Source organism: Ruditapes philippinarum, unplaced genomic scaffold, assembly GCF_026571515.1.
Source record: "Ruditapes philippinarum isolate M1 unplaced genomic scaffold, ASM2657151v2 ctg2587_1_1_1_1, whole genome shotgun sequence".
In the NCBI taxonomy this organism is placed as follows: Eukaryota; Metazoa; Mollusca; class Bivalvia; order Venerida; family Veneridae; genus Ruditapes; species Ruditapes philippinarum.
In genome coordinates, this window is record NW_026866427.1 from 65012 (window position 1) to 91696 (window position 26685).

Here is a 26685-nt window from a genome sequence, read left to right on the forward strand (position 1 = left end):
TATTTATAGCCATTGTCGTCGTTTTAATTGTTTACCTTTCTAGGAAGTACTGGAAGAAAGGTAAACCTTTTTTTATCTTTTTAAAAAAAAAAAAAATATTTATATTTATATTTACAACGTATTAACAGTAAACAGATTTTGGTGAATAAGGCGGTAAATCGAGTTTGTCAGGATTATGTACCATACTAGATTTTCACTGTTGAAACATATACAAAGTAACACATTCGAAGTCACGCGAAAGACGTGCATAAACAATAAGGATAGTTTTATTTGGCATAAGGGATAATCATATTACAACAAAAGCTACGTTGAGTGAAGATAATACACAAGATGGCAAATGTACAAGAAAATATTATTGAAATCAATTAAATCAAGGTTAAAATTAGTTAATTGTAGAGAAAATCAAAGCTGACATGTGTTTGGTATTATAACAAATAACTTCACAAAATTACAGAAAAGGGGGCATAACTCTATCAAAAAAGGAGTTTATTGTAAACGGAAATTGACCTGTTTTCTATATATAACATACTTACATGTCAAAAATAAACAGAATTACTAACATTCTTCTAAAGTTTTCCTGCGGAAACCAATAATTTCAGTTAAAAGAAATCTTCAGAAAGGAGCATAACTCTTAATAGTAATAAATTCTCAAACATGACTTTTTTAACATACCATACTTACATCTTGCACGAAAAAACCCAAAACAATCACAGAAATTCTTGAACGTAATACCGCGGATAGAAATTGTCTTTTGACAGACGAACAACTGGACAGCACAATACTATAATACGTCCTGAAGGCCTTAGGGGGTATGAAAACGTGAGTGTGATAATATGCTGTACACCTTTGCTTAAGAACTTCAAAAAGTTTATTTTCAATAAATAAGGTCAACATGAATTATTTATGCGGCGGTAGTTGTTTATGCCTGTAACGATATCAATAGAAATTAATAAGCATAAAAGTTGTCATTTGATTAAAAGGGAAATGAAAAACAGGCTCATTATTTTAACCAGAAAGAAAATAACTTTATCGGACAATATACAAATATGTCATTACAATTTCGCACTTATCATTTTACGGATAAATTCCTAAGCTGGTTTTCTCAAGATGTAGTTCTAAGGAAAATAATAAGGATGCATATGCCATACTTTATTTTCTTAATTTTTTGTGCTTTAGGACTTCAGATATAGATACATCTAGACTTATTTGACAAAGTAACTTTATCTCTTGAAATATAATTGTTCAAAAAAAAACAGTTCATGGATTTCAACACAATTCCGATTAAGAATCTTATAAATGTTCTGGTATCTTTATTTTGTCCTATTTTTTGTTTCCATAACTTTGTCTTGTATTTAAGAAAAAATGGCGATTCGTTTTATAAATTTCAGGAATTCCTAAAAACAGAGCAGGAAACAGACAAAGGTAAACTTGTCAGAAATAGTTTATGACTCATTATTTTTTTCTTTTGTTAACCACAGCCAATGCTTACATGACTGTATCAGATAAAGTAATTCATATGTTTGACAGATCATGGTGAATACTTTTTCTATACTTATATATTTTCCAGTAAATTATTTATGTTTCAGATTAAATTCATATTAAGTTTTTAATAGCAATCGATGGCATGATTTAAGTGAAAACAGAATAACCTGGATTCAGATGCATTCAGTATTATAAAATTAGTTAAACTATTTAACTATATAATACTAGTATAACACATTACAATACATAAAAAATAAACAAACTGTTTTGCACTTTGACTTTTCAGCGGCACTGATGTATGCACGGACTTACTAGAAATGCAAAGTGGTTCTCATATGAACGTTAACACCCCACACGGTAATAGTAAATAATCTTATTGATAAAAGTAAATGAAAGTTAATATGCACAATGGGACCATGGACAGAATCAAACACTAGTCATATATATATATATATATATCTAAGATGTTATCTTCAGTAGCTTCAAACATTTAATGATTGCATAAATATATGGTTCACAACTTTATGATAATATAGCTGTTGCATTTTCAAGCATTCCTTAGAGAAGTCATATATTTTAGTATATTTCATGTCAGAACAAAACACAGAAAGCAAATGTACATCATGAAAAGGCAAGACATTGAAGAAGAATTAAAGTTTTTTAGTATTTTATTAGCTGATTATGACAAAATTTAATTTCAAAAATTTATTGTATTATCAGGCCACCAGCCCATACACATATGACATAATACATAACTATAAAATAACAGTCATGTGAGGCAAAATATATTATTGATATATATTATTGATATATATTTTGTAAAGGAAACACAATAATACACAAAATTATTTCAGACATATTTTATGATACAAAGTCAATTTGATAATATTCTAGTCTGACCAAATCAAGTGATTATATTAATGTTTATTGAGAAAAACGTCTTCTTCCAGCAAAAACGTGTAACTTATTAAGTTGTTATATCACTTATTGCATTTGATTATTATGATATTATTCTTAACAACATAATTAATTCTTGAAGATTACTGGACATATATATGTTCTATGTCGCCCATAAACAAACAAATGCACGAGAAACATCATAAATAGAAGCGCGCACACGCGCACACACACTAAACACAAATATTTGATGTGAATAAATTCATTTCTAGGTGCAGCATGATTCAAATGCGTTTCTAAATCTTATTTCTAGGTCAAGGTTCAAGTGCAAGGTACGTATATATTTATACATAATACAGTAAATGGCATAGTTATTAGTTGTATTATTTTCTGTACGATAAATTTGATAAAAAAGTACTATCAAAGTTCAAAATATCATCACGGTATCGGGAAATGCTAAGTGTGGATGTAGGACGTTCTTTGGGAACTATTACAGGTGTTCACTGGAAACTATGATAAATGTGAAAATAGGGAATAAACGTGTTCTCTGGCCTCGGATACTTAAACCGCTGTAAACTGTAGACACCTTTTTTCCTATGAAGCCATGCTTTCTAAAGTTTGTAAGAACTATCATTCTTCTATGAAAGTTATGGGAATTATTCTTTAAAGACGGTTGACATACAACATTTTCGTTTGACACTTGTGAAGTTATGAATTTACTGAAAGGACGTCATACAATCTCATATTGCGAGAATTATAAATGATCTATGAGAGTTAGATACTGTAGACTATATCGTATGAAATAACTCTAACTTTTAGACATACTCGTAATAATATAACCATATTTATCTTCTCGTCATGTATCTTTACGACTTTCCAAAAATATTAAGTATGACGCAAAGGCGTTAACGAGAAAAACAAGTTGACATGACTTGAAACTTTTAGATAAGTGGAGGCCCTGATGATATTCCACATTCTCCACTTTTTTAAAAGTAGACATAATGGATATTACACTTCAACATTTATCTATAAATACAAATGTATTTAGTTTTGAATCGCTACTGTACGATTTGAAATAATGTATTTAATTTCAAAATTATTAATTGTATTACACTATTGTCTGAAGCTGAGCTGTTTTCTTTTGTCAGGGATACCCATGAGTATACAGAGTTAAGACCGAATGTCATGGATATTAAAGAGCATGCTTATAAAACGCTAGGTATGGACTTTGGCTAGATAACATTTATTTCTATGATGCCATAGCATTTTACCCACTTCAAATATGCATTTCTATACCCCTTATATTAAACATGCTTAGTGAAAAATCTGAATTGCTTTCTATGAAAAAATTAATCTAGCTCAATGTACTTGATATCATTGTTGTTGTTGTTGTTGTTGTTGTAAATAATAATATTATTATTATTATTATTATTATTATTATTATTATTATTATTATTTTGGTGTTGATTTTTAGCTCGACTTTTCTATGAAAAGGGGAGCTATCCTACTCGCCCCGGCGTCGGCGTCGGCGTCGGCGTTAGCGTTAGCGTCGGCGTTGGCGTCACACCTTGGTTAAGTTTTTCGTACCACCCCACTTTATTTCAGAAGTATTACAAGTATGGCTTTGAAACTTACCATACTTGTTCACCATCATAACCTCCATCTACAGACAAGAGTACATAACTCTGTCAAGGTTTTTGACAGAATTATGGCCCTTTTTTGACTTAGAAAGTGTATTGAGCTTGGTTAAGTTTTTTGTACCACCTCACTTTATTTCAAAACCATTGGAGGTATTGCTTTGAAACTGACCATACTTGTTTACCATCACGACCTTCATCAACAGACAAGAGGACATAACTCTGTCAAGGTTTTTGACAGAATTATGCCCCTTTTTGACTTAGAAAATACATTGAATATGGGTAAAATCCACTTATTGCCTTAACCCTTTGAGATATTGCTTTGAAACTTTTAATGCTATTTCACATCATTACCCCCATCTGTACGCAAGAGAAGGTAACTCTGTCAAGGATTTGTTTTAAAAATTAAGGCCTTTTATCGACTTAGAATCTTGGTTAAGTTTTTAGTACCAGTCCATTTTTTGACTGAACTGTTTGAGATATTAATTTGAAAGTTGGAATACTTGTTTACAATCATGATTCCCAAACATGTCCAGGAGAAGGTAATTCTGTCAAAGATTTTATTTGAATTATGGCCCTTAACTGTCAATGTTTTGTATTATAGGCAAGCACTAAAAAAGTTTTTTTTTCTTTCTTACCAGCCCTCTTTTGACTTAAACATTTCAAACTTTGCTGCAGTGTTCAAGGGTATCACACAATTCAGTAAAATAATTCTTCACTAAATATCTTAATGCTCATGGCCATTGTTCACTTTAAAAATACAGAGATTCTTGTATTGCCTTTTACTGCAAAAACTTTTTTTATTGGCAAGCAATAAAAAAGTCGAGCGCGCTGTCTTACGGACAGCTCTTGTTTTACATCTTTTCAAATAGAAATTGTGATACTTTTTCATATTTATCTCGTTATTATTTTGTTGTTCTTATGTCATCGTGCAAATCTTTTAATGTCACTATAATGTAGAATAAGACAAAATATTACAACTAAACAGAATACTTGACAGATAGTTCGAGCGTAATTACATCACTTAGCTTTAATAATAATAATTGTCTGTCTGAATATTCGTAAATTACCAAGCATTTGTTAAAGCAGGTTTTCCACGTTTTTATTTTGTGTTTTCCTAAGAATTAACCTTATTCTTATATCTTTTATTTTTTCAGAACAAAGACCAACGCCTAACCAAGAACCAAAAGTTAACGAAAACCTTAAGATATGTTAATTAAATCTTATTATTTTATTGATTATCTTATCCGCTATTGTTATGTTGAACATTTTCAAACTAATTGGATATTGTAAATAATTGGATATTGTAAATGAACACATTTTTTAAGCCTATTTTGATACTGAAACTGTTTGTTTACGTTTAATATTTGAAACAACTTAAACAAAAAATGTATCTTTTAGAACCAAGTAAAACTGGTTAACTTGCATGTGTAGGTTCTTAGTTCTCCCTGAAAAGTCATATAGTAATGTTAGAATAGCTTACATAACAATGACATGACAATTTCGTGTAGGGTTATTTATCTTGAAAAATGGAACACTTTAATGTGTTTCTAAACAAACCTGTCGTGTTTCTGTAAAAAAACACTTTCTAACATCAAAATCTACGCAGTAGGTAAGGCAATCATTTTTATAAATACTTGATTAATGTGCAAAAAGGTCTATAAACATTATATAAATTGATCATATCAATAATCATATAGTATATTAGACCCTAATATTATTGTTATTTTGCTCAAAGTTTTAAACTCAGGTCTTGTGTAACATAAACTCAGTATGTTCTTACGTAAAATAAACTGTTCACTAGAAAATGTAATGAGAAATAAATGCAGTGTAAAACATTTTGTGAGAGGAGGTATTCTTAAACAAAACTTAAATATCTGAGCAAAGTTAAAGAACTATATTGCACATTTTATTTAAGAACATTGTTTTAAATTTTATTTTATAATGGCAATAACTTTCACTTTAAAACTATCTGAGCATAACAAGAACTACCAATTACATTTTATTTTAGAGTGGTCGATGAGATTCCCAGATGTAATTTTAAAATGACTAATGAAAACTCTTTTTATATTCAGTTCTCCCCTGTAAATTTTACAGGAAGTCAAATTGATTTAGACCGGCCTATGGTCGGATAAATTGTTCTTAAAATCTTTTAATATTTATGCCAAAGCAACATTTGCGATGCGGTGTCACAAACGGAACATCTCGGCTTTTATCAATAATAACATAATTGGACTGATTAAATTTTGTTGTATTTTTACCGTGAACTTTGTGCCATTGAGTTCATCTTATCTGAAGAAAGATAGTAGCCTATCATTGAACCAGGCTGTATATAGTTGTCTGTCATATGACATTAGAGGTTTTTTTTATTTTGTTGCTTGTTTTTTATTGTTTTTTTACTTACCTTCATAGGAAACATGGGAACATTATGTTTTAACCTGTACGTATAAGCAAGAAAAAATAATCGTAAATTAAACATACCCGTCTGTTTAACATTGAAGTATGTATGTGTAAATATATTATGTATATGAAGTTTAATTTTGTAGATAAAATAAAAGATATTGCAAAATAAATGTATTTTCTGTCACATGTTAAAGCCCTCATGCAAAGGACAGCAAAGCAATATGCTTCTATGAAGAGAAAAAAGGTTTATATGCGAATGTAGGAGTGACATCGCTGTAAGTCAGCTAGGTGATTTACAGCTGACATCGGCCCGATGTTGAGCCGAGTTGCACAACCGCCGTCGGGCGTACATTAAATAATGCTGATATTGGCCCAATATTTCTCTTAATATCGTACCGATATCAGACCGCTATGTATTGTTTGCTCGGATAATTAATTCAGTTATTGAAAATTGGAACAGCTGGATATAAGAGATAAATATTTATCACCCATGAATAACATAATATTACATAATAAATGTACAACGAAACCCACAGCTACCTGCTGCCACCCTCAACTGCTAGATCTACCCAGAGTAGTTGCTTTATTACACAATCAAAGCACTGAAAGTACTGGAGTGTCGATTGTGTTGTGAAATATATAACCTTTCACAGCCTGAGTCTGTTTATTGATTACGCCATTTATTTTCGTTGCAGATAATGTACAGTTTGATATTTATTCAAATATTTAGTTCTATTAGACCTATCTCTAAAAAGAAGAAAACAGATCTAGATGACATAAATTATAGGTTTATACAGCAAAAGTGTGCCTTAAGAAAGATATTGGCACACTTATTAAAATATTGGCCCAAAGTTAATGCCGTTCAAGTATACCGGTATTGTCTTAATGAACACTTGCCCTGTATCATAACCTTTTTATTGCATTTGCAGCAATGCTGCCCTGTAATTTAATCTTATCAAAATCTGAGACTTGGGCAGCCCTTATACTCCATATGGGATCACATGGCCCCACCTGGGCGGCCCATGTACTCAATATGGGCCCCATATGGGCAGCCCTTGTACTAAATATGGGTTTCAAATGGGCAGCCCAGATACTTCCATTATGGGTAGATTTTGAATTCCGGGATAGATCTATTTTCAAGTACTTCAATTATAAGTTTGCTGGACGTTAAGTTGCAACTGGCATAATTCTTGTACTTGCATTAAATATTCAAGTGATGTTTTAACTGGAACAGACAGATTATGGCACAAAGCCTTTATTATCCTGCAAGAAAACAACACACAATGTATATGCTTTAACAATGTTAACTTTATTTAGTAATCTCAATTATGGTAAGAGTGTATCATATATATACAGATTCTCAAAGACACAACTGCAAACCTACTCCCATGTCTTTTTAAATTTCTACATAATTCATAGGAAAGTATTATACATTTATTGTAATTCATTACAAATTTCTATCTACCAATTACTTTCATTTTCAAATGAAATAGTATCTATGTTTTATATGATATTTAAATTTTCAGATATCTTTGTATTGGACAAATGAAATAGATCTACATGAATAAATATAAAAAGTTGTTCATTACAACCATATATTACACTTTGGTATGATAGTGCTGAAGAAAAAAAATATTATTAGCTTGTGAAATGTAACAAATATAATAAAACAAAACCTTGGCACAGTTGTAATACTGTTCATAGATGTGTAAACAAAATATACAGCTGATGAAAAGTAACAAATATAACAAGAGCCATGTCAACATGGCAATCCCCCGCCGAATGTGTTTGCTCATTGGAAGAATGTATATGTAGTAGAGCGGAATAATTCCATTTTAAAAGGTCTTTTGGTAATGAAAACAGATGGCTATAGTGATTACAGATTTGAAACCTATGTGAATACTGATGGCTGAAAATAACAAAGGGCAATTACTGAAAAATTATGCAGGGTAGGTTATCATTCTTGTGTGCTGCATCCCTCCTAAGTAAAATCTATCCACCTATGAAGTTTCAAGTTGATACCTCAAATACTTTTTGAGAAAAAAATTGAATTGAAAAATTAAGTATGAAAAAGAACAAAGGGCAATAACTCAAAAATTATAAAAGGTAGAGTTATCATTCTTGTGCAGTGCACACCTCCTGAGTGAGATCTATGCACCTATGAAGTTTCATTTTGATATCTCAAAGGCTTTTTGAGTTATGCTCTGGACAAAAATTAATTTTGAAAAATAACAAAGGGCAATAACTCAAAAATAATGCAGGGTAGAGTTATCATTCTTAAGCACTGCACTCCTCCTCAATGAGATCCATCCACCTTTGAAGTTTCAAGTTGATACCTCAAATACTTTTTGAGATAAGCTCTGGACAAAATAGCATAAAAAAACAAAGGGCAATAACTCAAAAATTGTATAGGGAAGAGTTATCATTCTTGCGCACAACATTCCTCCTCAATAAGATCTATCCACCTATGACATTTCATGTTGATATCTCAAACACTTTTTGAGTTATGCTCCACTCAGGTGAAAAATTAGGTATGAAAAAATAACAAAGGGCAATAACTCAAAAATTATGAAAGGTAGAGTTATCATTCTTGTGCACTGCACACCTCCTGAGTGAGATCTATGCACCTATGAAGTTTCATGTTAATATCTCATAGGCTTTTGGAGTTATGCTCTGGACAAAAATCAATTTTGAAAAATAACAAAGGGCAATAACTCAAAAATCATGCAAGGTAGAGTTATCATTCTTGTGCACTGCACTCCTCCTCAATGAGGTCTATCCACCTAAGAAGTTTCAAGTTGATAACTCAAATACTTTTAGAGATATGCTCCGGACAAAAATGTCGGACGGAAGGACGGACGGACGGAAGGACGGAAGGTCGGACGGAGACTATTTCTATATCCTCCGCCGAAATTTTTCGGCGGGGGATAATACTAGTAACAAAACCTTGGCACATAGAAATACTGTTTATAGACGTGTAAAAAAAATATGCAGCTGATGAAAAGTAACAAATAGTTTGTACCAGTTTGTAAAAATAACCAGCTTCATTTCTCATATCTTCATCAACAAAAACCACAATAAAGGCAAGAAATAACAATAGTATTTACAATTTAATGCATTTCAATTGTTAATATCAATAGTTATAGTAACCTTTTGTGAAACGTTACTGTTTGGATCAGTTTTCTATGTGCTAATATCATTCTCAATAAGAATTTCATTAATCTTTTATCAATTTTCAATGGTTTATGGAAGTTAACGTTGAATTCTATCCTGACTCACTAGCCACTTTGTGAAAAAAATTATCGAATTTGATAACTATATAAATATCAAAAAAGTTAACCAAGTATACTGAAATTCGGAAAAAAAATATGACAACAACGTCAATAAAATGACTTCATCTTTGCGATGCTTCCTGATAAAAAGTTTCTCGCATATTTCAACCTTTTATTGAAAGGAACCAAACATTAGTGGAGTTTTAGACATAAAGTAAACACATACATGTATACTGTATCAATGTAAATATCATGATAAGTTCACTTCTGAATACCAAAAGTTGTTATTTTCACTCATGGCTGCGCCACTTTGTGAACAACATGGCTGCGCCACTTTGTGAACAACACTTCAGGTATCCACTCTGTGAAATTAATTATAAATAAAATGTGATATTACACCGAAATTAACAATTATCCTATATATCACAGAACAGTAATTATTTATGGATATATTCCTTTAAAAAATGTGAAATAATACTGATTTAACAAGATCAAATTTGTTGTGAAGAAGTTCATTTAAAAAATTGTCAGTAACAATAGTTGTTTCAGTAATTTATCCAATACCGGTATTATCAAAGTTTCAACAATAACAAAAATAAAGATTACAAGAAGCATCATTGTAAAGTATTTCAACTTGATTTAAAAGGTTAATACCATATCTATATATGTGTTCCCTGTTAGTGTTAAGTTTGGACAAGATGTTATAATTGTATTGATCAGTATCAAAAACATTCCCCAAGCATTTAATGTCTTGATTTAAATAGCAACAATGTTTAATGAAAAAAAAATAACAACAGCATATAGACAACAGAAAAAACAGCATATAATGTCAACAACAAACATTACATAGCAGCAAAATAAACTGACTAGAAGGCAAAGATTTTTTCATTTACAAGAAAGACATGCTATGCTGATGACCTCAAACATTAAAATTAGCAACAAAAAGTATAACAAGACACACAAATGAGCCACTTACTGTAGTTCTGATCACATTTTAAAATACTTTGATATCTATTGACTTTCAATCATTGGAATAACTTATATGCCGATGAAGAAAAGGTTCGAAAATGTAAAATAAAAGTCATTCATTTTATGCTTTTGTGTGTATTACTGATGTATCCGTGAAAATTATATTTGATAATTTCACAGTGAAAATGATCCAAATTTCAAACTTTTCAATGACGAGACTACTTTTTAAAGATTTTCCCCATGTGGTACCTTAATATCATTTTTGCTTACAATTCTGACATTCTCAGGACTGTTTCAAGACTAACCTATCCAAATAATATTCCTCTGAATAAAACCAAATTAATTTTCCTTAAAATACAAAACTTTTAAAAATGGCCGCCACTTACATTTCACAAAGCCAGGTCATACATAAATTGCCTGAGTAACAGAAATAAGGTGGGATGGTGTGACTTTTTATTCTAGAATTGGTTGTTTTTATTATTAAAACAAGCGATTATTCATATTTTTTTAATAAAATAAATAAAATCATTGCTATTCAACGTTGATTGTCAAACTTTTTGTTAAGCCCAAGACTCCTGTATTTATGAATAATTGGACTTAAATTCAACTAAAATTGATGTTAACAGTGGGGAAAACAGATTTAATAATATTATTATTAAAGTTAATATTGAGGAAATTTCATTAGCATAAAATAAAAAGACACTTTATTGTTTGTTGTGTAAGATGTAATTTTATATCATTGAGGGACTTTTAAATAACAGTGTTCTCACTCGTGAGAATAATGTTTTTACAGCTCACTTGATGATATAAAATTTCATCTTACACACTAACAAACAAATATCCTCTATAGATTTGCATTTTTTAAAAATAAAAACATGTCTAGTCACTTCCTTCATTTGCTTCAGGTAAGGTCTCGGACACTTTGTTTCTTGCTTTCCTTCCCCCATCGCGGTCCCACGCCCCAGCCAGCCACTTTGAAACCTTTATTTCAATATCCTTCCTCGTCGCAGTCTTTGCCGGCAAGTTCCTTTGGACACATTCTATAAAACAAGCATCCTTATCCTTAAAGAATGAAATGAAATGCAGTGAAATGTAGGTATTGAAACCATTCAAAGGTCATAAGTCACCTTGTAGCATTTTGAGCATAAAATTGGAATATAAACTAATTCTAGTATGTTTTAACAAATATAGATGTTTGTGTCCCGGTTTTACATAGCTTTTAACAATATTTCTGTGATATCGCTGCAGTCAGTTGTAAGCTGAGATCATCTTATCGGTGTATCAGTAAAGAATGTTAAGGTAAGCAAATAACTTGCTTTACAGGAAGGTGATTTCTGCTTATAGTATGCATCACAACACAATGCATGGGATCAAAACCACACAGCATGTAAAATATTCTCTCTTATTAATTTCCATAAAAGCTAATCAAGCATTTTCTTTCATTAAAGCGATACCTGAAGACACAATAACAAGATCTTGGATAATATATCTATTTTGAAGCCTTACTTAAAGACACCACTTTGCAAATTCGTAATATATCACTTACTATACAATACATTCAGTATCTAGAGGCCCCCAAATGTTTTCTTCCCTTTCAGCCCCTTCATATTGTACATTCTTGCCAGTTCATTTGACATGGTTTCTTTCATCTAGCGGTCAACAGTTTCCCGCACAACTGCCCCACCAAACATTGAGAGGAACCGCACCTTAAATAAAGCAGAACATAAACTTTTTTTAATGTTAATTTTAACACTACTAATTTTCAAAATTTGTGATGCGCTGCAAGTCACCAAATGACAAATAATTGTCAACTGGACCTCAAATACATGATCTGCCAAGAAAACTGTTTGAATTGACAAATTAAAAGACCTTTCCTCATATATTTACAGCCTAAGTGACTTGTGCCTTTTTGTTTGTCCCCTCCACCGAGTGTAATAGGGCACATTATCATTGTTGTTTTTAAACACGAGTTTATACAGTATGAACAGAATAATTTTTGATATTATAATAACAGCGCAATTCCTGGATTTTGTGGGTACTAGTCATTTTCCTGGTATTTTGAAAGCTGCCAGCATTTTGATTAATGAATCGACTGTCTTGTCTTAATAATCAATGTTGAAAACGAGGCCAACTGCCCATGTCTTGTGCTCATGGCTATTATAGCATATCTAAATAATAAGATAACTGTTTCAATATGAATCAAAAAATTAAAACAAGCCAGTTTTTAATTCCGAAAGTAATGCAGTAAAGTGTTTGTCCACTGTGCAATATTTTCCTACATAAGTATAGCAGAATGATAATACATTATCATCAAGTGCTAACCACAGACCATTATGTTATTTTGCATTTAAGCCAGTGGATATGAGGTATACTTTTTTCAGTTACTAATGGTGCAATAATTACTTGACTAACACTATGCTTACCACAGATGACAGCTTTGTCTGATCTCCCAGAAGCTCATCGAATGTTTCCATCTGCTATGGAGAACGAATAGGGAATGAGATATCTTCAGGAAGCTGCAGCGGTTGGTCATCTGCTGCTGACCTTGACAACAATTGCTACATCATCCTCTTAATTTCACGATTCTCCTCCCGCATTGTCTCCAAGACTCAGAGAATCTGTGTAACAGCAGCTGCAAAAAAGGATTCATAATTCTAGGCTTTATACTTTTAGAGCTATGTGAATTACAAATGAAAAAAATCCAGTATTTTAAATTTTTCCTTGGCTTTAACAGTAATTAACACTAAAATCTCAAAAGGATTGTTGAGTGTGCAAGGTCACAAAATGTGAAAATGATAAGAAATCATGAATTAAACTTAAAATATTTTTGAGCTAGGCATGTCATGGGGTGAAAATAAACATTTTTGACTATTCCAAGGACAGTAACTTTGGATAACAGTTGTGGGGTCAGACAAGAATAGGCGAACATTAATTCACATCATGATAAAGACTAACACAAGTCAAGTAATCATCAATTTCTTTTGAATTTTTATTTAACTAGGGGCGTCATAAGGTGAAACTTTCCATTTTTGGCTATGTCACTCAATCCAGCTTGTTACAACATTTATTGGCTTGTTTTGAGGATAGAACATTTAATAAGTATGTACTGTAATGAATATATTTACAGCTCCGAAGTTTATACTTACTGGGCCCAATAATCTGCCCACGGGAGGGCGTATCAGAAGCACCTTGTATTAGAGAAGCAGTCTTTGCACATCACTTCTGGCCTCTCGCAATGCCTGTGCAGATAAGCAAGGCGGAGGTGAAAGCAGGCTTCGTGCCTGTTTGGCGTTGTTGCTTTGTCAATAACTTGTGATGGCCTACTCTCGGTGTCTGTCTCATTCTCATCAGTGTCACTATCCGATTCATACAGCCTTTTTGATGGCCTATTGACAATAAAATGAAAATACATTAATAAGTAGTTAAAAAATACATATACATTAAGTGAGTTATTGCACCAAGTGACAATATGATTATGACCTGTACACGGCTGACAAACATGTATTAGTCTATGTTTACGTACCGAATTGTTGTGCCGCAATTTTTTCTACCAAGGATTTTTAGCACGAATGCGCTCGTTTCCTGATGGGATTATTTCATGAACAGGAAGGGCTAGAGACTTGGAGTTGGTCTCATTTGGAAGCTTAATACAAATGTGAAATAATGATAAAAGATTTTTTAATTGTCTGGACAATTGTTTTCACAACGGCCTGGGTAGCGAATCCCTTGCTCGTAGGCTCGAATCTAGAGTTTCCAGCCTTCTCTTATAGTATGTTTTAAAGGGGGTCATAATTTACATTTTTTTTGGTTTTCGAATTTTTTAAGATGAACACAGGTTTAATTATCTATCAGGTCATATTTTTTCTTCTCAGGTCCGATACTCATGCCTGTGCAACAGCTAGAGGGCTTGGTTGGTACTTGGAAAAAATACTTGAATTTGTAAAAATAAGTATTTGTATTTAATATTTTAAAATGCTTATGAATGAAATGTTGGTACAAAATGGAAGGGACTTCTAAGGCTAGGGGGGACACTGGATTTCAAATGATGGTGTCCCTTTAAAAAGAGATCTCTTAAAATTTAGTCTAGATAGAAACAATATTTTTAAAATGTTAGTGTCGACTCCGTCACAGTTAAGTAATTCAACAATAACAACTATACACATGCATAGGTCACCTAAAGTGCCTAAGAGTCAGGGCGTAAATTCTAGAAAATGTCGCAAATTAAACGACTATTGGGAAATTACATGACAAAGGCAAAACCAAAAACTAAACAGCGTTTACAGCTTACCTACACACACAATAAACATGTAAGGATATAATATGAAAAGTCGTTATACGAAATCGTGGTTAAATGCTTGGAATCGAAAAGAAATATTTTTTTCGTGTACAATTTTACAATTTAACATTTCAATACACAATTTGATTTTAAGCGGCAGCGGAAATCACGTCTGCACATGCTCGAAATAAATTTTTTCATCAAAAACTGATTTTTATAAATTATTTCTGAATTTATAGTCTAAAAACACATTTTTATATTTAAATAATAAAAATTAAAACCAATATAAAAACTTAACAAATTAATTCCTCGCACCTGCTCAGGCATGCTAATATTTATCGGGTTGCCCAAATGGGACCCATATGGGTCCCTCATGGCTTGTATAAATGTTTAAAATAATGCTACGATTTTATATAGGATAATAGCAATTTATGCCAAGGTGGTCATACTATAGCTCAAAGTAAACGAGTTCTAAAGAAATAAATAAAAGAAAAATTGTTTTTCCTTAAAGTGCTGAATTATGGTACCCATATGGGACTAATATATAGGCGTACCCAAATGGACTTGCCAATATTGGATCCATATAGGTCCAATATGGGCATACCCATTAGCTTGCCTAGATATAGCCCATATAGGTCCCATATATGCATGTTTGCTGGGTATGTATTATTCAGTACAGTACCTCCAAAATCTGCATATTCTGCACATATGTCAATAAGTATACAGTCACATTGTGACAATAAGAAATATTTAAGGTTAAATGTGGTAAATACTCTGTGATTACTTCTCACATTTACTTGATATTAATAACCAATACTCGTTACATTAAAAAGCATACTAGTGACACCGGCGAGCAACTCCAAAGCAATACTCGGTAAACTGACATGTTTATTTATTCTCAAAATGCACTGTCATCTGAAATTTTATTGTTGTCAGATTGAACGTTTACCTTGAATTTACCTTTGTTCATAGTCTTGAAATGGGATGAAAGTCCTCGTAATATCGAGCAATATCCGGCGGTAAAGGCTCCCACGTTTACAATTTTTTGTAAACCTTTACATGATTGCTAAGAACCGAATCGATACCGTTTAAACGGTGGTACTTCTATGCACTATACTATACCATGTATTCGAGTCGCCAAATGATGACTTACTTTCTATACAAGTAAATAATGTTCAGTGCTCATCACGATTTAGGCGGCACACATTTTCTGCATTGTATCCGCATTTCGTTATTTAAAAGATCAAAGAAAAATCAACTTTAACAAAAATGAATTATGTCACAAGCGATTATTGCACGGTGATGGTGTGTGGTCCGGGTTGTAAACACCCATTTTCCATTTTTTACTTTGATAAACCAATTAGTATAGATAAAATCCATGATTACAGGAAATTATTAAGATAATTTGTAAGACAATATGGTCATCTCGAATAAACGGTAAAAAATATCATAACCGTTTATGAATGAAAATCGAAACGAATCCGTTTAAAAGTGTAACCGTGGGGGCCTTACCGGCGGTACGGTATTCCTCAGTGGAACTAGTTTTGTTGCTCTATGTTGAATTATCTTTGTTTCATGTGTTCATACCTTTCATTGTTTTACGTTTTCATGTCATAATTTATATACCTTTTCTAATTGAAATTGTTATTGATGAAAGTGTGTGAGGGAAGAATTTACAGTTCATAAATGTTTAGGCTACTGGTTGGGGACCACCAAAACCGGACAACCACCAAACCCGGACGGCCCTGAAAATGCTTAATTTAGTATTTTCTTTGTTCAGTGGTTGTCACTTTTTTATCAACAATAAATGCATGTTTCTTCTAAAAATAAATAAATAAATTTATTTCAACCACCGTAAATGGTAATATAATTTTAATGGCTATTTCAAGAATGTTGACGTTGAAATTTGGGGGGTCAAGAAAACAATGCCTGACCTCATATACCATCTATAATCATTTGCAGAGTAAACAATAGAATTTCCAAAACTTCAGCATTTGTTTCTGAATCATTGTCTATCATGTTAAAAATTAAAACACCCAAGCTGTTATCTGAATTAAATAACGTCATGTACATAAATGTCCGGACACATGGTGCTGTAGTGTAGACAATTGAGGTAATTTTGATACCTCCTTGTCGAGCCTCAGATATAAGTGTCAATACAATCAGACAAACAAGTTTGTTAGTTAGGGGAAGAACCTAGCTGAACCTTGTCAATTTTTTTGGTCTCTAGGTTAAAACTTATGAAACCTGTACAGAAAAATGTTCAAAAAGTGTCCGCGGTTGATGGTCCCTGACCCTGTTGTATTAATCACAACATCTCATCTTAACAAAGATAATAAAACATACAGATCTTTTCAATTATTTTTAGTATATGTGATCTACCGCTGGATGTTCATCAACTAAACAATCTAAAGTGATTTCTTTTTTGTTGCGGACCGAGTTGGTTTAGGGCCGAGTGGAAACTTTTCTTATACCTCTTCGTACACATTGATAAGACGTAAGATAAGATAAGTTTTGTTTCAAGTCGGCAAGTTTTCAACAGTACAACATAAGCTCTAGGAGCTTTTATAACCGACTGTATATAACATAAAGTATAAGATCAACAAAGATAAAACAGCTACAATAAAAAAATGATTAGACATGATATATATACATCACATACATAAAATAGACCTTTTTAGATATTTTTATAAAAATGAATCAGATGGTAAAAAACTAAATGATAGTCAGTGTTCCCATTCACGCACAAATGTGAATTCCGTATAATTTACAAAAATCACGCATGAAATTACAACTAGGTGCGTGCATGCACGTATGAAAATTGAAGTAAAACTGCCAAAAAATTATCCGCAAATTCGAAGCACAAATCAATAATCTACTCACAAATCTCTGAAATTGTTTACAAGACCGTAATTTAATCCGAGGTCATAACTTGGGTTTCCCAGCTGTGCTATTTTTAGCTCATGGACTGGTTTATAATTATTAACGACGGCTTCGCACGCTTTGCTCATTCTGGGACAATTTATTTTGTTTATTAGTCAAAATCGCTGTATGAGTATCCGATACTTACAATTTCTTCAAAACAGCCTGATATTTGTGTCAAATAACGAAGTCGAAACTGCATTTCAATCTGCTTGAATAAAAATGGCGTCGTTGAAGAGCCAATCACGTGATTCACTCGCGCATTTATATAATTTCTGCGTACAGTACAAATTTAAACTAAATTGTAATTTTAATTTTCAATAATTTAACACAATTATAAATGTATGACAACCCCTTCTATATTCAATGCATGAATGGATTTTCTAACTTGTAACCGAACATACGGAACTATTTTTTTTGTCAACGAAATTCGGTTGGCAATAAGAAATAGTCCGGTAGATGGGTGGTTATACCTTTGTGTCGATTTACAATCGACACAATAATGCATCCAAAGGAGAAGATTCCAAACACAGAAGGAATACAAGAAGGGCCATCCAGGCCCGCCGACCACTCCAACAGGCTGACACTGTAGAGTCTGATGAGCCCGGGACCCACCAATGTCTATCAGTCTTATCATGATTTCTAATTCCCTTGTCCCGTCATCTGTTGCATCTGGCATTGTTTTATATAACCAATATTTACATATAGGTGTTCTTCGTTGAAAGTTCGAAAATTAATGAAGCCACGCAATCAGACTGGATCAATTAATATCAAAGCATACACGAATATGTGATAATTCGAGAAAACTCGAAAAAAGGTCGACGGGACCCTATGTAGACCCTATGAAAGTCGAGTAAATCGAGTGAAAGTTGTATTTAATCATACCAGACCGTACTAGACCGAACTTGGAACAGCAATCGTATATATTCGTATGCAAATCGTGTTTAAACCTTGCTTGACCGAGTATATCAGTCCTTTATTCGTACATGCTCGTGCTACATTCGAGTTTAACTCGTGCCAACTAATCCCCAGGCACGGTTGGAGCTAAATACTCATACCAGTAAATCCATGTATAACCGAGTATACCGTATGGAAACCGTGTGCCCGTACGTGTTCTGTGTAAGACGGGCTTTAGGCTTCACATTAAAATCAGATTTAGGATAGAATAAAGTAAACTTGTTCGCTTCGCGTCACTACGCCTTTATTTGCGTTACTACGCCTGGATTTTCCCGCAATTATGCCTTTTGAATTGCGATAAATTTTCAAATTTTACTCTATTTGATACTATATCGTCCATTTTGCTCAGCAACGGCCCGCCTCGTAATAATATTTATATTATAAATTTAACATGTTTTGTTTTCTGTTTATGTGTTGTATTTTTTAAGTGTTGTACACACATTTATCATTATTATTAACAATTTCGCCATGATTCACATCGCAAGAAAAGCTTAATATTTTTAATGACATTATTTTTATGTTATATTTAAATGTTCATTATTGAATTTGTTTAAATAAATGTATTAGGTCGATATTTTTTTTTAATTTAGAAGGCATGCTAGTTAAACCCATAATGTATAGGATAAACTCTTTATTGTATATTTATTCTCCTTTGTATAAATATTTCTTATTCTAAATTACTCAAATTTTAGCAGTTACCAATATCCCCTATAAATGAAGCACACAACATTTCCTTGTTGCCCGACATGAGAAAGTGTCTTTATCTCTTTATCTGCGAACACAAATCGTTATTCCCTGTCGTTTTACATGTTTTGTATGTTATCAATATAAAGATATTATAAACAACACCGAATTCCATTTCTTTAATGGAATATATTACAACTACGGTCAAAAGTATGACCAAAGATATTGACATTTGTACTTCAGAATTCAGTTCAAGAATATTACTATACGTTTAATAAACAAATTAAAAATCAATCCCTCTACTGTATAGATGCGGGGAATTATAATGAGAATAATAATTTTAAAGTTTATTTCAAATTCAAACATGAACACTGAACTCGATTTTACAGATAATCATTTCTTCCTGTAATAGACAAGAAGAATGTAAAAAACATGTAATTCAAAACTATTTATTTTAAAAGACAACATAACATAAGGTGATAGACAGGTATGACATGCTGGACGTATTTCTAACAATCACTCACGAAATCCCAGTGATACTATAATCAACTACCTATCAATCAGATTAAATGATGAATAAAGTGCCGGGATAAGTATCTTGAAGAAACATCGTACTAAATTAAGATATTTTAAACAATTACCACATATATATGAGCTTCATCCTAGCAGTTCATAGAATCTTTCTCCGAGATATTAACAGTCGAGGAACCAACGTGTTTGCCCATTTTGTCCTGGCAGTAACAAACAGATCCCGAACATCCCACTGATGCATAGTTACCGTTCTTGTCACAGTAGAATATTTTACCAATTAGACCGGTCTGCTGGTATGCATATTGATCCCTCGCACATTCTGAAACCGGATTAATAATATCTGTCATATGTTGCGGTTCAGATCGGAATATCCGTCCCGATCTCGAGGGACCCCGAGGCTTGCCGAGTTATGGCCCATGGGCGGGTTCCCGAGAGACGGATATTCCGATCCGAACCGCAAACATGTGTCAGATATTTTTTCTTCCATATTCTGCAGTATAACTAGTATTTCATATTTAAAATGGTTTAGCTCAATAAGATATTTGTTCATGGAAATTAATGTCATTTCATCCAGAACTATTTTCTTACAATGGCGTATAAATTTACAAATTTAATAACAATGGTTAAATGACGTCATCCTAAGCGCATAATTCCCTTCTAAAATGACGTCATTTTAACGCGGTTCGTCGATAAAATTTGCTAAAATTCGCTAAAAAAAGACGTTGTTGTATGGTAGGCGACTCATATGGCACCCCATTTAACAGTCTTCCGTTCTTATCTTATAAATGCAATAAATAGAATATTATATTACTAAATGTATTGAACTCGTTTAATAAATTCAGTATTAAACCTACACTCATTAAATATCTTCTATTTATTACAGGCTCGAATTGATTAAACCTGCTTATGACGCCAGTACTTCATCCGAAGATGTGTTCACAAGGCGGTGATGATAGAATCTTCAATGCGATCGTTTAGAACTCGTTTGAAGCAAGATATATTGTTTAATGAAACCGTTCAATGTCGATTCATAATTATAAGCAACGTACGGTTCCCTACTTAGGTGTTAGATAATATAGTTGTAAATAGAGGCTCATGGTTCCCTACTAACGTGTTGGATTATTTAGTTGTAGATAGAGTCTTATGGTTCCCTACTTACGTGTTGGATTATTAATTTGTATAAAGAATATCATGGTTCCCTACTTACGTGTTGGATAACATAGTTGTAAATAAGTCTCATGGTTCCCTACTTACGTGTTGGATAATATAGTTGTAGATAGAGGCTCATGGTTTCCTTCTTTCGTGTTTGATAATATAGATGTTGATAGAGTATCATGGTTCCCTACTTGCGTGTCGGATAATATAGCTGTAGATAGAGGCTCATGGTTCCCTTCTTTCGTGTTCGATAATATAGATGTTGATAGAGTATCATGGTTCCCTACTTGCGTGTCGGATAATATAATTGTAGATAGAGTATCCTGGTTCCCTTCTTTCGTGTTTGATAATATAGATGTTGATAGAGTATCATGGTTCCCTACTTGCGTGTCGGATAATATAGCTGTAGATAGAGGCTCATGGTTCCCTTCTTTCGTGTTCGATAATATAGATGTTGATAGAGTATCATGGTTCCCTACTTGCGTGTCGGATAATATAGTTGTAGATAGAGTATCCTGGTTCCCTTCTTTCGTGTTTTGATAATATAGATGTTGATAGAGTATCATGGTTCCCTACTTGCGTGTCGGATAATATAGTTGTAGATAGAGTATCATGGTTCCCTTCTTTCGTGTTTGATAATATAGATGTTGATAGAGTATCATGGTTCCCTACTTGCGTGTTGGATAATATAGCTGTAGATAGAGGCGCATGGTTCCCTACTTACGTGTTGGATAATATAGTTGTAGAAAGAGGCTCGTGGTTCCCTACTTTTGTGTTGGATAATATAGATGTTGATAGAGTATCATGGTTCCCTACTTACGTGTTGGATAATATAGTTGTAGATAGAGTATCATGGTTCACTACTTACGTGTTGGATAATATAGTTGTAGATAGAGTATCATGGTTCCCTACTAACGTGTTTGATAATATAGATGTTGATAGAGTATCATGGTTCCCTACTTACGTGTCGGATAATATAGCTGTGGATAGAGTCTCTGCAAGAAGCTTACCCAAGACTATTCGCTTTTTATATATATGAATTAAGAAATTAATCCCCTTTGACAAATCATTGAAGAATTGAAAAAAGTAGAAAAATCAAAAGAAACATGGACTCGAATAACGGGTTTGGGTGATTGATTGGAAGGTCTTACCACCATTTGGTGTGTATTTCCATGTTTTCTTTGATTTTAACACTGTTCTACATAGACTAGTAATATATTTCTTTAACTGTCTGTGTATTTGGTTTCCGTCTTTTCTAACTTTTCTAACTTAGAATTTAGACAGAATGAAATTCATAAACCGTGGGATGTTTTTTATTTGCCTGGACTGAATCATACTTACGACAGTCCATGGTATCTCCAGCCTCCCATCTATACACCATGTAGTCATAGAGTCTTGTACCATCAGCAGTCACACAGATTGCTCTGTTTGGAAGAAAACATACACTTAGATTGATAACAAATACATGAACACACAAGTATGATAGGCAGGTCTACGTTACCATTATAATTGTTGTTCTTATAGATGTTTAGTGGAAGGAGCGATTGCCCATCACATGTTATAAAAATGAAGACGATTAACTGCATGGTATGTTCTTTAAAACATGTTTAAGGTACATCTGGGTAGTGTAAATAGAGACGGTGTCCATGTTCACATGAAACATATCGTTTATAAGCCTAACAGCTCCCACATTCTTTCAATTACCATAGCAAACTAACTAATGTCATGATAAGAATATTATAAGAAAGAAAGTGTAACCATCAGAATGATTGTGTTGCGATTTTTTATCCAAAAATTGAAGTAAATGCAAGGTGTAACATAAATTTTGTTTAATTGGAAGTTGTTGTTCTTTATTTTATTGTCACCGTTTATCAAGAGAATAGTTTGTATATATAAAAATTTTATGAACGTATATGTGAACATGACTTACTGAGATCCACCAAACTGGTATGGTTTATAAGTGCCGTCATCTTCACAACGCGGTCTCTCCAGCCCGAGTAACATATGTTCTGTATCGTTATTTAGTCGAGCATTTATTTCAGCAAGCTTGGCTGCACACGGAGCCGCTACAAAATGTTTTCAAACATTCTTTTCAACTAGTCCTTTACTCATTAGAATGCATTGTTTAACACAGCAAAACCAATTCAAACTAAGGTAGATTGATTGTTTTGTTTGAATTTGCAACACATTTGTCTGTTTCATATATTAAAAGACAAATAATATTTTACATGTAAATCATCAATATGTTGGAATTGGTCATAATTCGTATATTTACGTGTCATATGATAGCAAAATAAACGTCATAGAAACCACCAGGTAAAATAGCATCTCTCTAACCTGGAGCAATTAATCTGTAATTTTTTTTAATCTATTATAATTTAGAAGTAACACAAATGCACGTATCTATACGACTGTTTAAGTAATGATATGTCTTAGTATAATAACTTTATATTGTAAACTTACTCAAGTCTCTTCCATAAAGCGTTTTACGACAAACGTGTGACTGGCAGATGAGACCTTCATCGCATATCCCGGATGATGACGTAACAAACGGATTAGAAATACATTTTTCACCCTCTTCTGCAATGTTCACATATATTGATTCATTTATTTATTCATTCATGACAAAAAATAATATAAAACAATTCGTGCCTTCATTTATTTAAGAAATAATATATACCAAACTGTGATTTTATTGCTCAATAACATCACTGTTTGGAGTTCGGATGCGGGGAATTATATCACGAGGGCGTAGCCCGAGTGATATAATGATCCGCATCCGAACGACAAACAGTGATGTTATCAAGCGATAAAATCACTGATTTTGGATATATTATTTCGATTCTAACGCGGTACTTAACAGTTAAGCAAAATTGCGCGTGATTTGTTTCTGAACTTATTTTCAGCGCGTCGGATTTTAAGTGGTTACGGCACGTGTGTAATGACTACGTCACATGTCTAAATATAGAACGTCAAACTGTGCATCTGTTGCATAATAACACACACTTTCTGTTCTTCTATGTTCAATAGTGAAAAATGCGGGTCGTGTTAGAATAAAAAATCAAAAATCCTTCCTTTAATGACCGATGAAATGAGCTAATGTTTTTTATGTTTCTTTGTTTCCCCCAAACGATTACTGTCGAACCAGTGTCCCTGCATGCTTAACCAGCTCAGATCTTATATTTTCATCATGGTACATGTACATGGTTCTGGTTTGTTTGTTTTGTTTTGTATGTGATTGTTGTTTTATTTTAAGTGTGTGTGTGTGTGTGTGTGCGCGCGCGCGTGCGCGTGCGCGCGTGCGCGTGTGCGTGTGTGTGCGCGTGCGTGTCCGTGTATTTTTGTATTTTTAGTGTGAATGTGTCTTTGTGTGTTTGTGTTTTTGTGTGTTTTTTTCTGGATTTTACGTCGATTTTAACACATTTGTTAGTCATATCTCGCCGGTTGATTGACCGAACCGGTTTTCGTGGATAACTCACTTAAAATTATTAAGTTTGTTGTAACTGACGGTCTTCTGATCCAATATTAATTTTTAAATTAGCGATAACTGGATAACAGACAAATGAGCATCAGACGTAATGTCGGACAATTGTCATGGGCAAATTACGCCTCGCCAAAGGATTGTTCCAGCGATCCATGGATAACTTAATATCCTGTTGATTAAAGCAGTTTATTTTTAGATGTGAAATAAGAAGCATTTGGAAACATTTGTTTGTATATGTGGATATATGATGTCAATAATGTCTACGTAGAATAGTATGTTATATTAAGTGGTCGTTAAACAACGAAATTATATTTGTTCATAATAATTTCTGTGTTGCGAAGTTTTCCATTTAAACGCCTGTATTAGCTTTGAATTAATCAAATATTAAAAATTTCAATCAATTCATACTTAACAACGGAACGCACTGCTTACAGCATCCACAAAATCCTCCACCTGACATCAACACTCCTTCGCAAGTCGTGGCGTCAATGTCTGCGCATTTCACCTTCAACTTTCTACAAGTATCCGGTGAACAAGCAATATCTATAGTATTTGTACAAGTAACAAACATTAAAAAGCACAATATTATCAGCATATTTGAAATTTTTATAGCGATTAAACTAGATCTTATTTGGTTAACTCTTTGTAAGAATGACCTGTGTTCAAATGTTGACGAATTTAGTGTACCATATATAGATAATATTGGGATCTGTAGATTTCAAATACTTTGGCCTTTAAGAAAAGATAAGAAATTTTAATTCCATCAAAGACGTGACAGTACTTTAAGGGAGACACGGGCAAAATTTTCGTATCTTCGATTTGAATTTTTCATCCAATATTCTATACATGTCGTAGAAATGAATACACTATCTACATAAAGAAAAAAATGTTGGTTTCCTGACCAACGTGGGTAAGGTTTTCACGAAAGATATCACAGTTATCTATGGAAACGTTAAAGAACCTGTCAAATTAGAGACTAAGACTTGATTCAATTTTACAATATCCACAATATATGTTGTTTTGTTTTTCTTAACTTCCAGGATTTGTTATTGTCAAGTAACTTGTTTTAAAATGTCTGCGTCTTCATTTCGTTCAACATATGTAGATTTATTTATGTTTCACACTCACACTATATAGTATTTAAACAGAATAAAAAGACATGCTATGGCTTTTAAAAACTTCATTTTAGCGTGACTTGAGTAAATATAATAAATTTGATATTTTGTCATTTATTTGCCTGATTATCCCTTTAAATATTGAAAGAAATTCAGTCGCTTATGTAATAAGAACAATAAAAATACTAAATTGATTTATCAACATGATAGTTGGCAGAAATCCATGAAAATTCAAAATAGATTACTCTACTTTTCTAGTTACAAAATGTATAGCCAAATTTACACAGAATAAAATATAAATATAACATAGGCCGAAAAATTTGTTTAAAAAATAAACTTTATACTTAATTTCAGTGTTGTTATATTGTTCTGGTCAGTCATGATCATTGATGCCAGCACTATTAACTGTTGAGAATTGAGTACCGCTCAAGCCGGTGTTATGGGGGCGTGAGGAATGTTGCACTTCTTTATTATCACTCATGAACAGACCAAATCAAACCGAGTCTGCAATTTTCATGTTATTTTGTTGTGATGTTTTCAGAATTTAATATGTCTTCCTGATAGAAACTACAAATGAGTTGAATGAAATACAAATAAAATATAGATGTGCTGCAGTGGAATTCAGGATGTGTCTCTGTGTATATTACTTCAGATAGCGAAGTTTTTATAGAATCACTGACATAAAACCGCTAAATGTGCTACATGTGGTTCGAAATTTTAGTAAAGAAATCCCTCACGGAGAAATGAACGCAGTGTAAGCTATTTTTTGTGTCTTTTCAGGCAAAATACGAAGACTGTGCCAACAAAGTTATGGAAAATCACTGTGTAACAAAAAATCCAAAGGTCCAAGCTTAAAATGACGTTGCACAACTTTATTTTCATCAATTTTTTAAAGTAAAAA

General features: G+C 32.7%; 1 protein-coding gene and 2 long non-coding RNA genes across 8 annotated transcripts; 1 reads left to right on the plus strand and 2 right to left on the minus strand.

Annotated features, from left to right (window-relative positions):
- The first annotated feature begins 1766 nt into the window (after nt 1-1766).
- LOC132732440 (uncharacterized) lies at nt 1767-5305 on the plus strand. The gene is made up of 4 exons (XR_009626044.1): nt 1767-1839; nt 2693-2711; nt 3528-3598; nt 5174-5305. It is a non-coding gene; the product is annotated as an uncharacterized LOC132732440 (long non-coding RNA).
- Nucleotides 5306-9359: 4054 nt separating this feature from the next.
- On the minus strand, nt 9360-18268 carry LOC132732435 (uncharacterized). 6 transcript variants are annotated; one of them, XR_009626039.1, is made up of 5 exons: nt 17820-18268; nt 13807-14046; nt 13084-13292; nt 12207-12366; nt 9360-11700 (listed from the first exon to the last, which is right to left on the minus strand). It is a non-coding gene; the product is annotated as an uncharacterized LOC132732435 (long non-coding RNA). The 6 variants fall into 6 exon arrangements; XR_009626040.1 differs by having other exon boundaries at nt 18007-18267; XR_009626043.1 differs by lacking the exon at nt 17820-18268 and adding an exon at nt 15897-17390.
- A 1565-nt stretch (nt 18269-19833) lies between these two features.
- On the minus strand, nt 19834-25335 carry LOC132732438 (uncharacterized). The gene is made up of 6 exons (XM_060718851.1): nt 25078-25335; nt 23649-23765; nt 23116-23251; nt 22527-22609; nt 20141-20349; nt 19834-19902 (listed from the first exon to the last, which is right to left on the minus strand). Exons 1-5 carry the CDS (start codon nt 25262-25264, stop codon nt 20162-20164), a joined length of 711 nt encoding a protein of 236 aa, XP_060574834.1. The 5' UTR covers nt 25265-25335; the 3' UTR covers nt 19834-19902; nt 20141-20161.
- Nucleotides 25336-26685: the final 1350 nt, after the last annotated feature.

Bases quoted from the DNA above. Each gene is read 5' to 3' on its own strand.
- LOC132732438 (XM_060718851.1), bottom strand. From the start codon at position 25,264: ATGCTGATAATATTGTGCTTTTTAATGTTTGTTACTTGTACAAATACT. The intron at 23,766-25,077 runs GTATGAATTGAT...TGAACATTGCAG, and splicing joins GCAGTGCGTTCCGTTGTTAA to AAGAGGGTGAAAAATGTATT. The intron at 23,252-23,648 runs GTAAGTTTACAA...AACATTTTGTAG, and splicing joins GCTTTATGGAAGAGACTTGA to CGGCTCCGTGTGCAGCCAAG.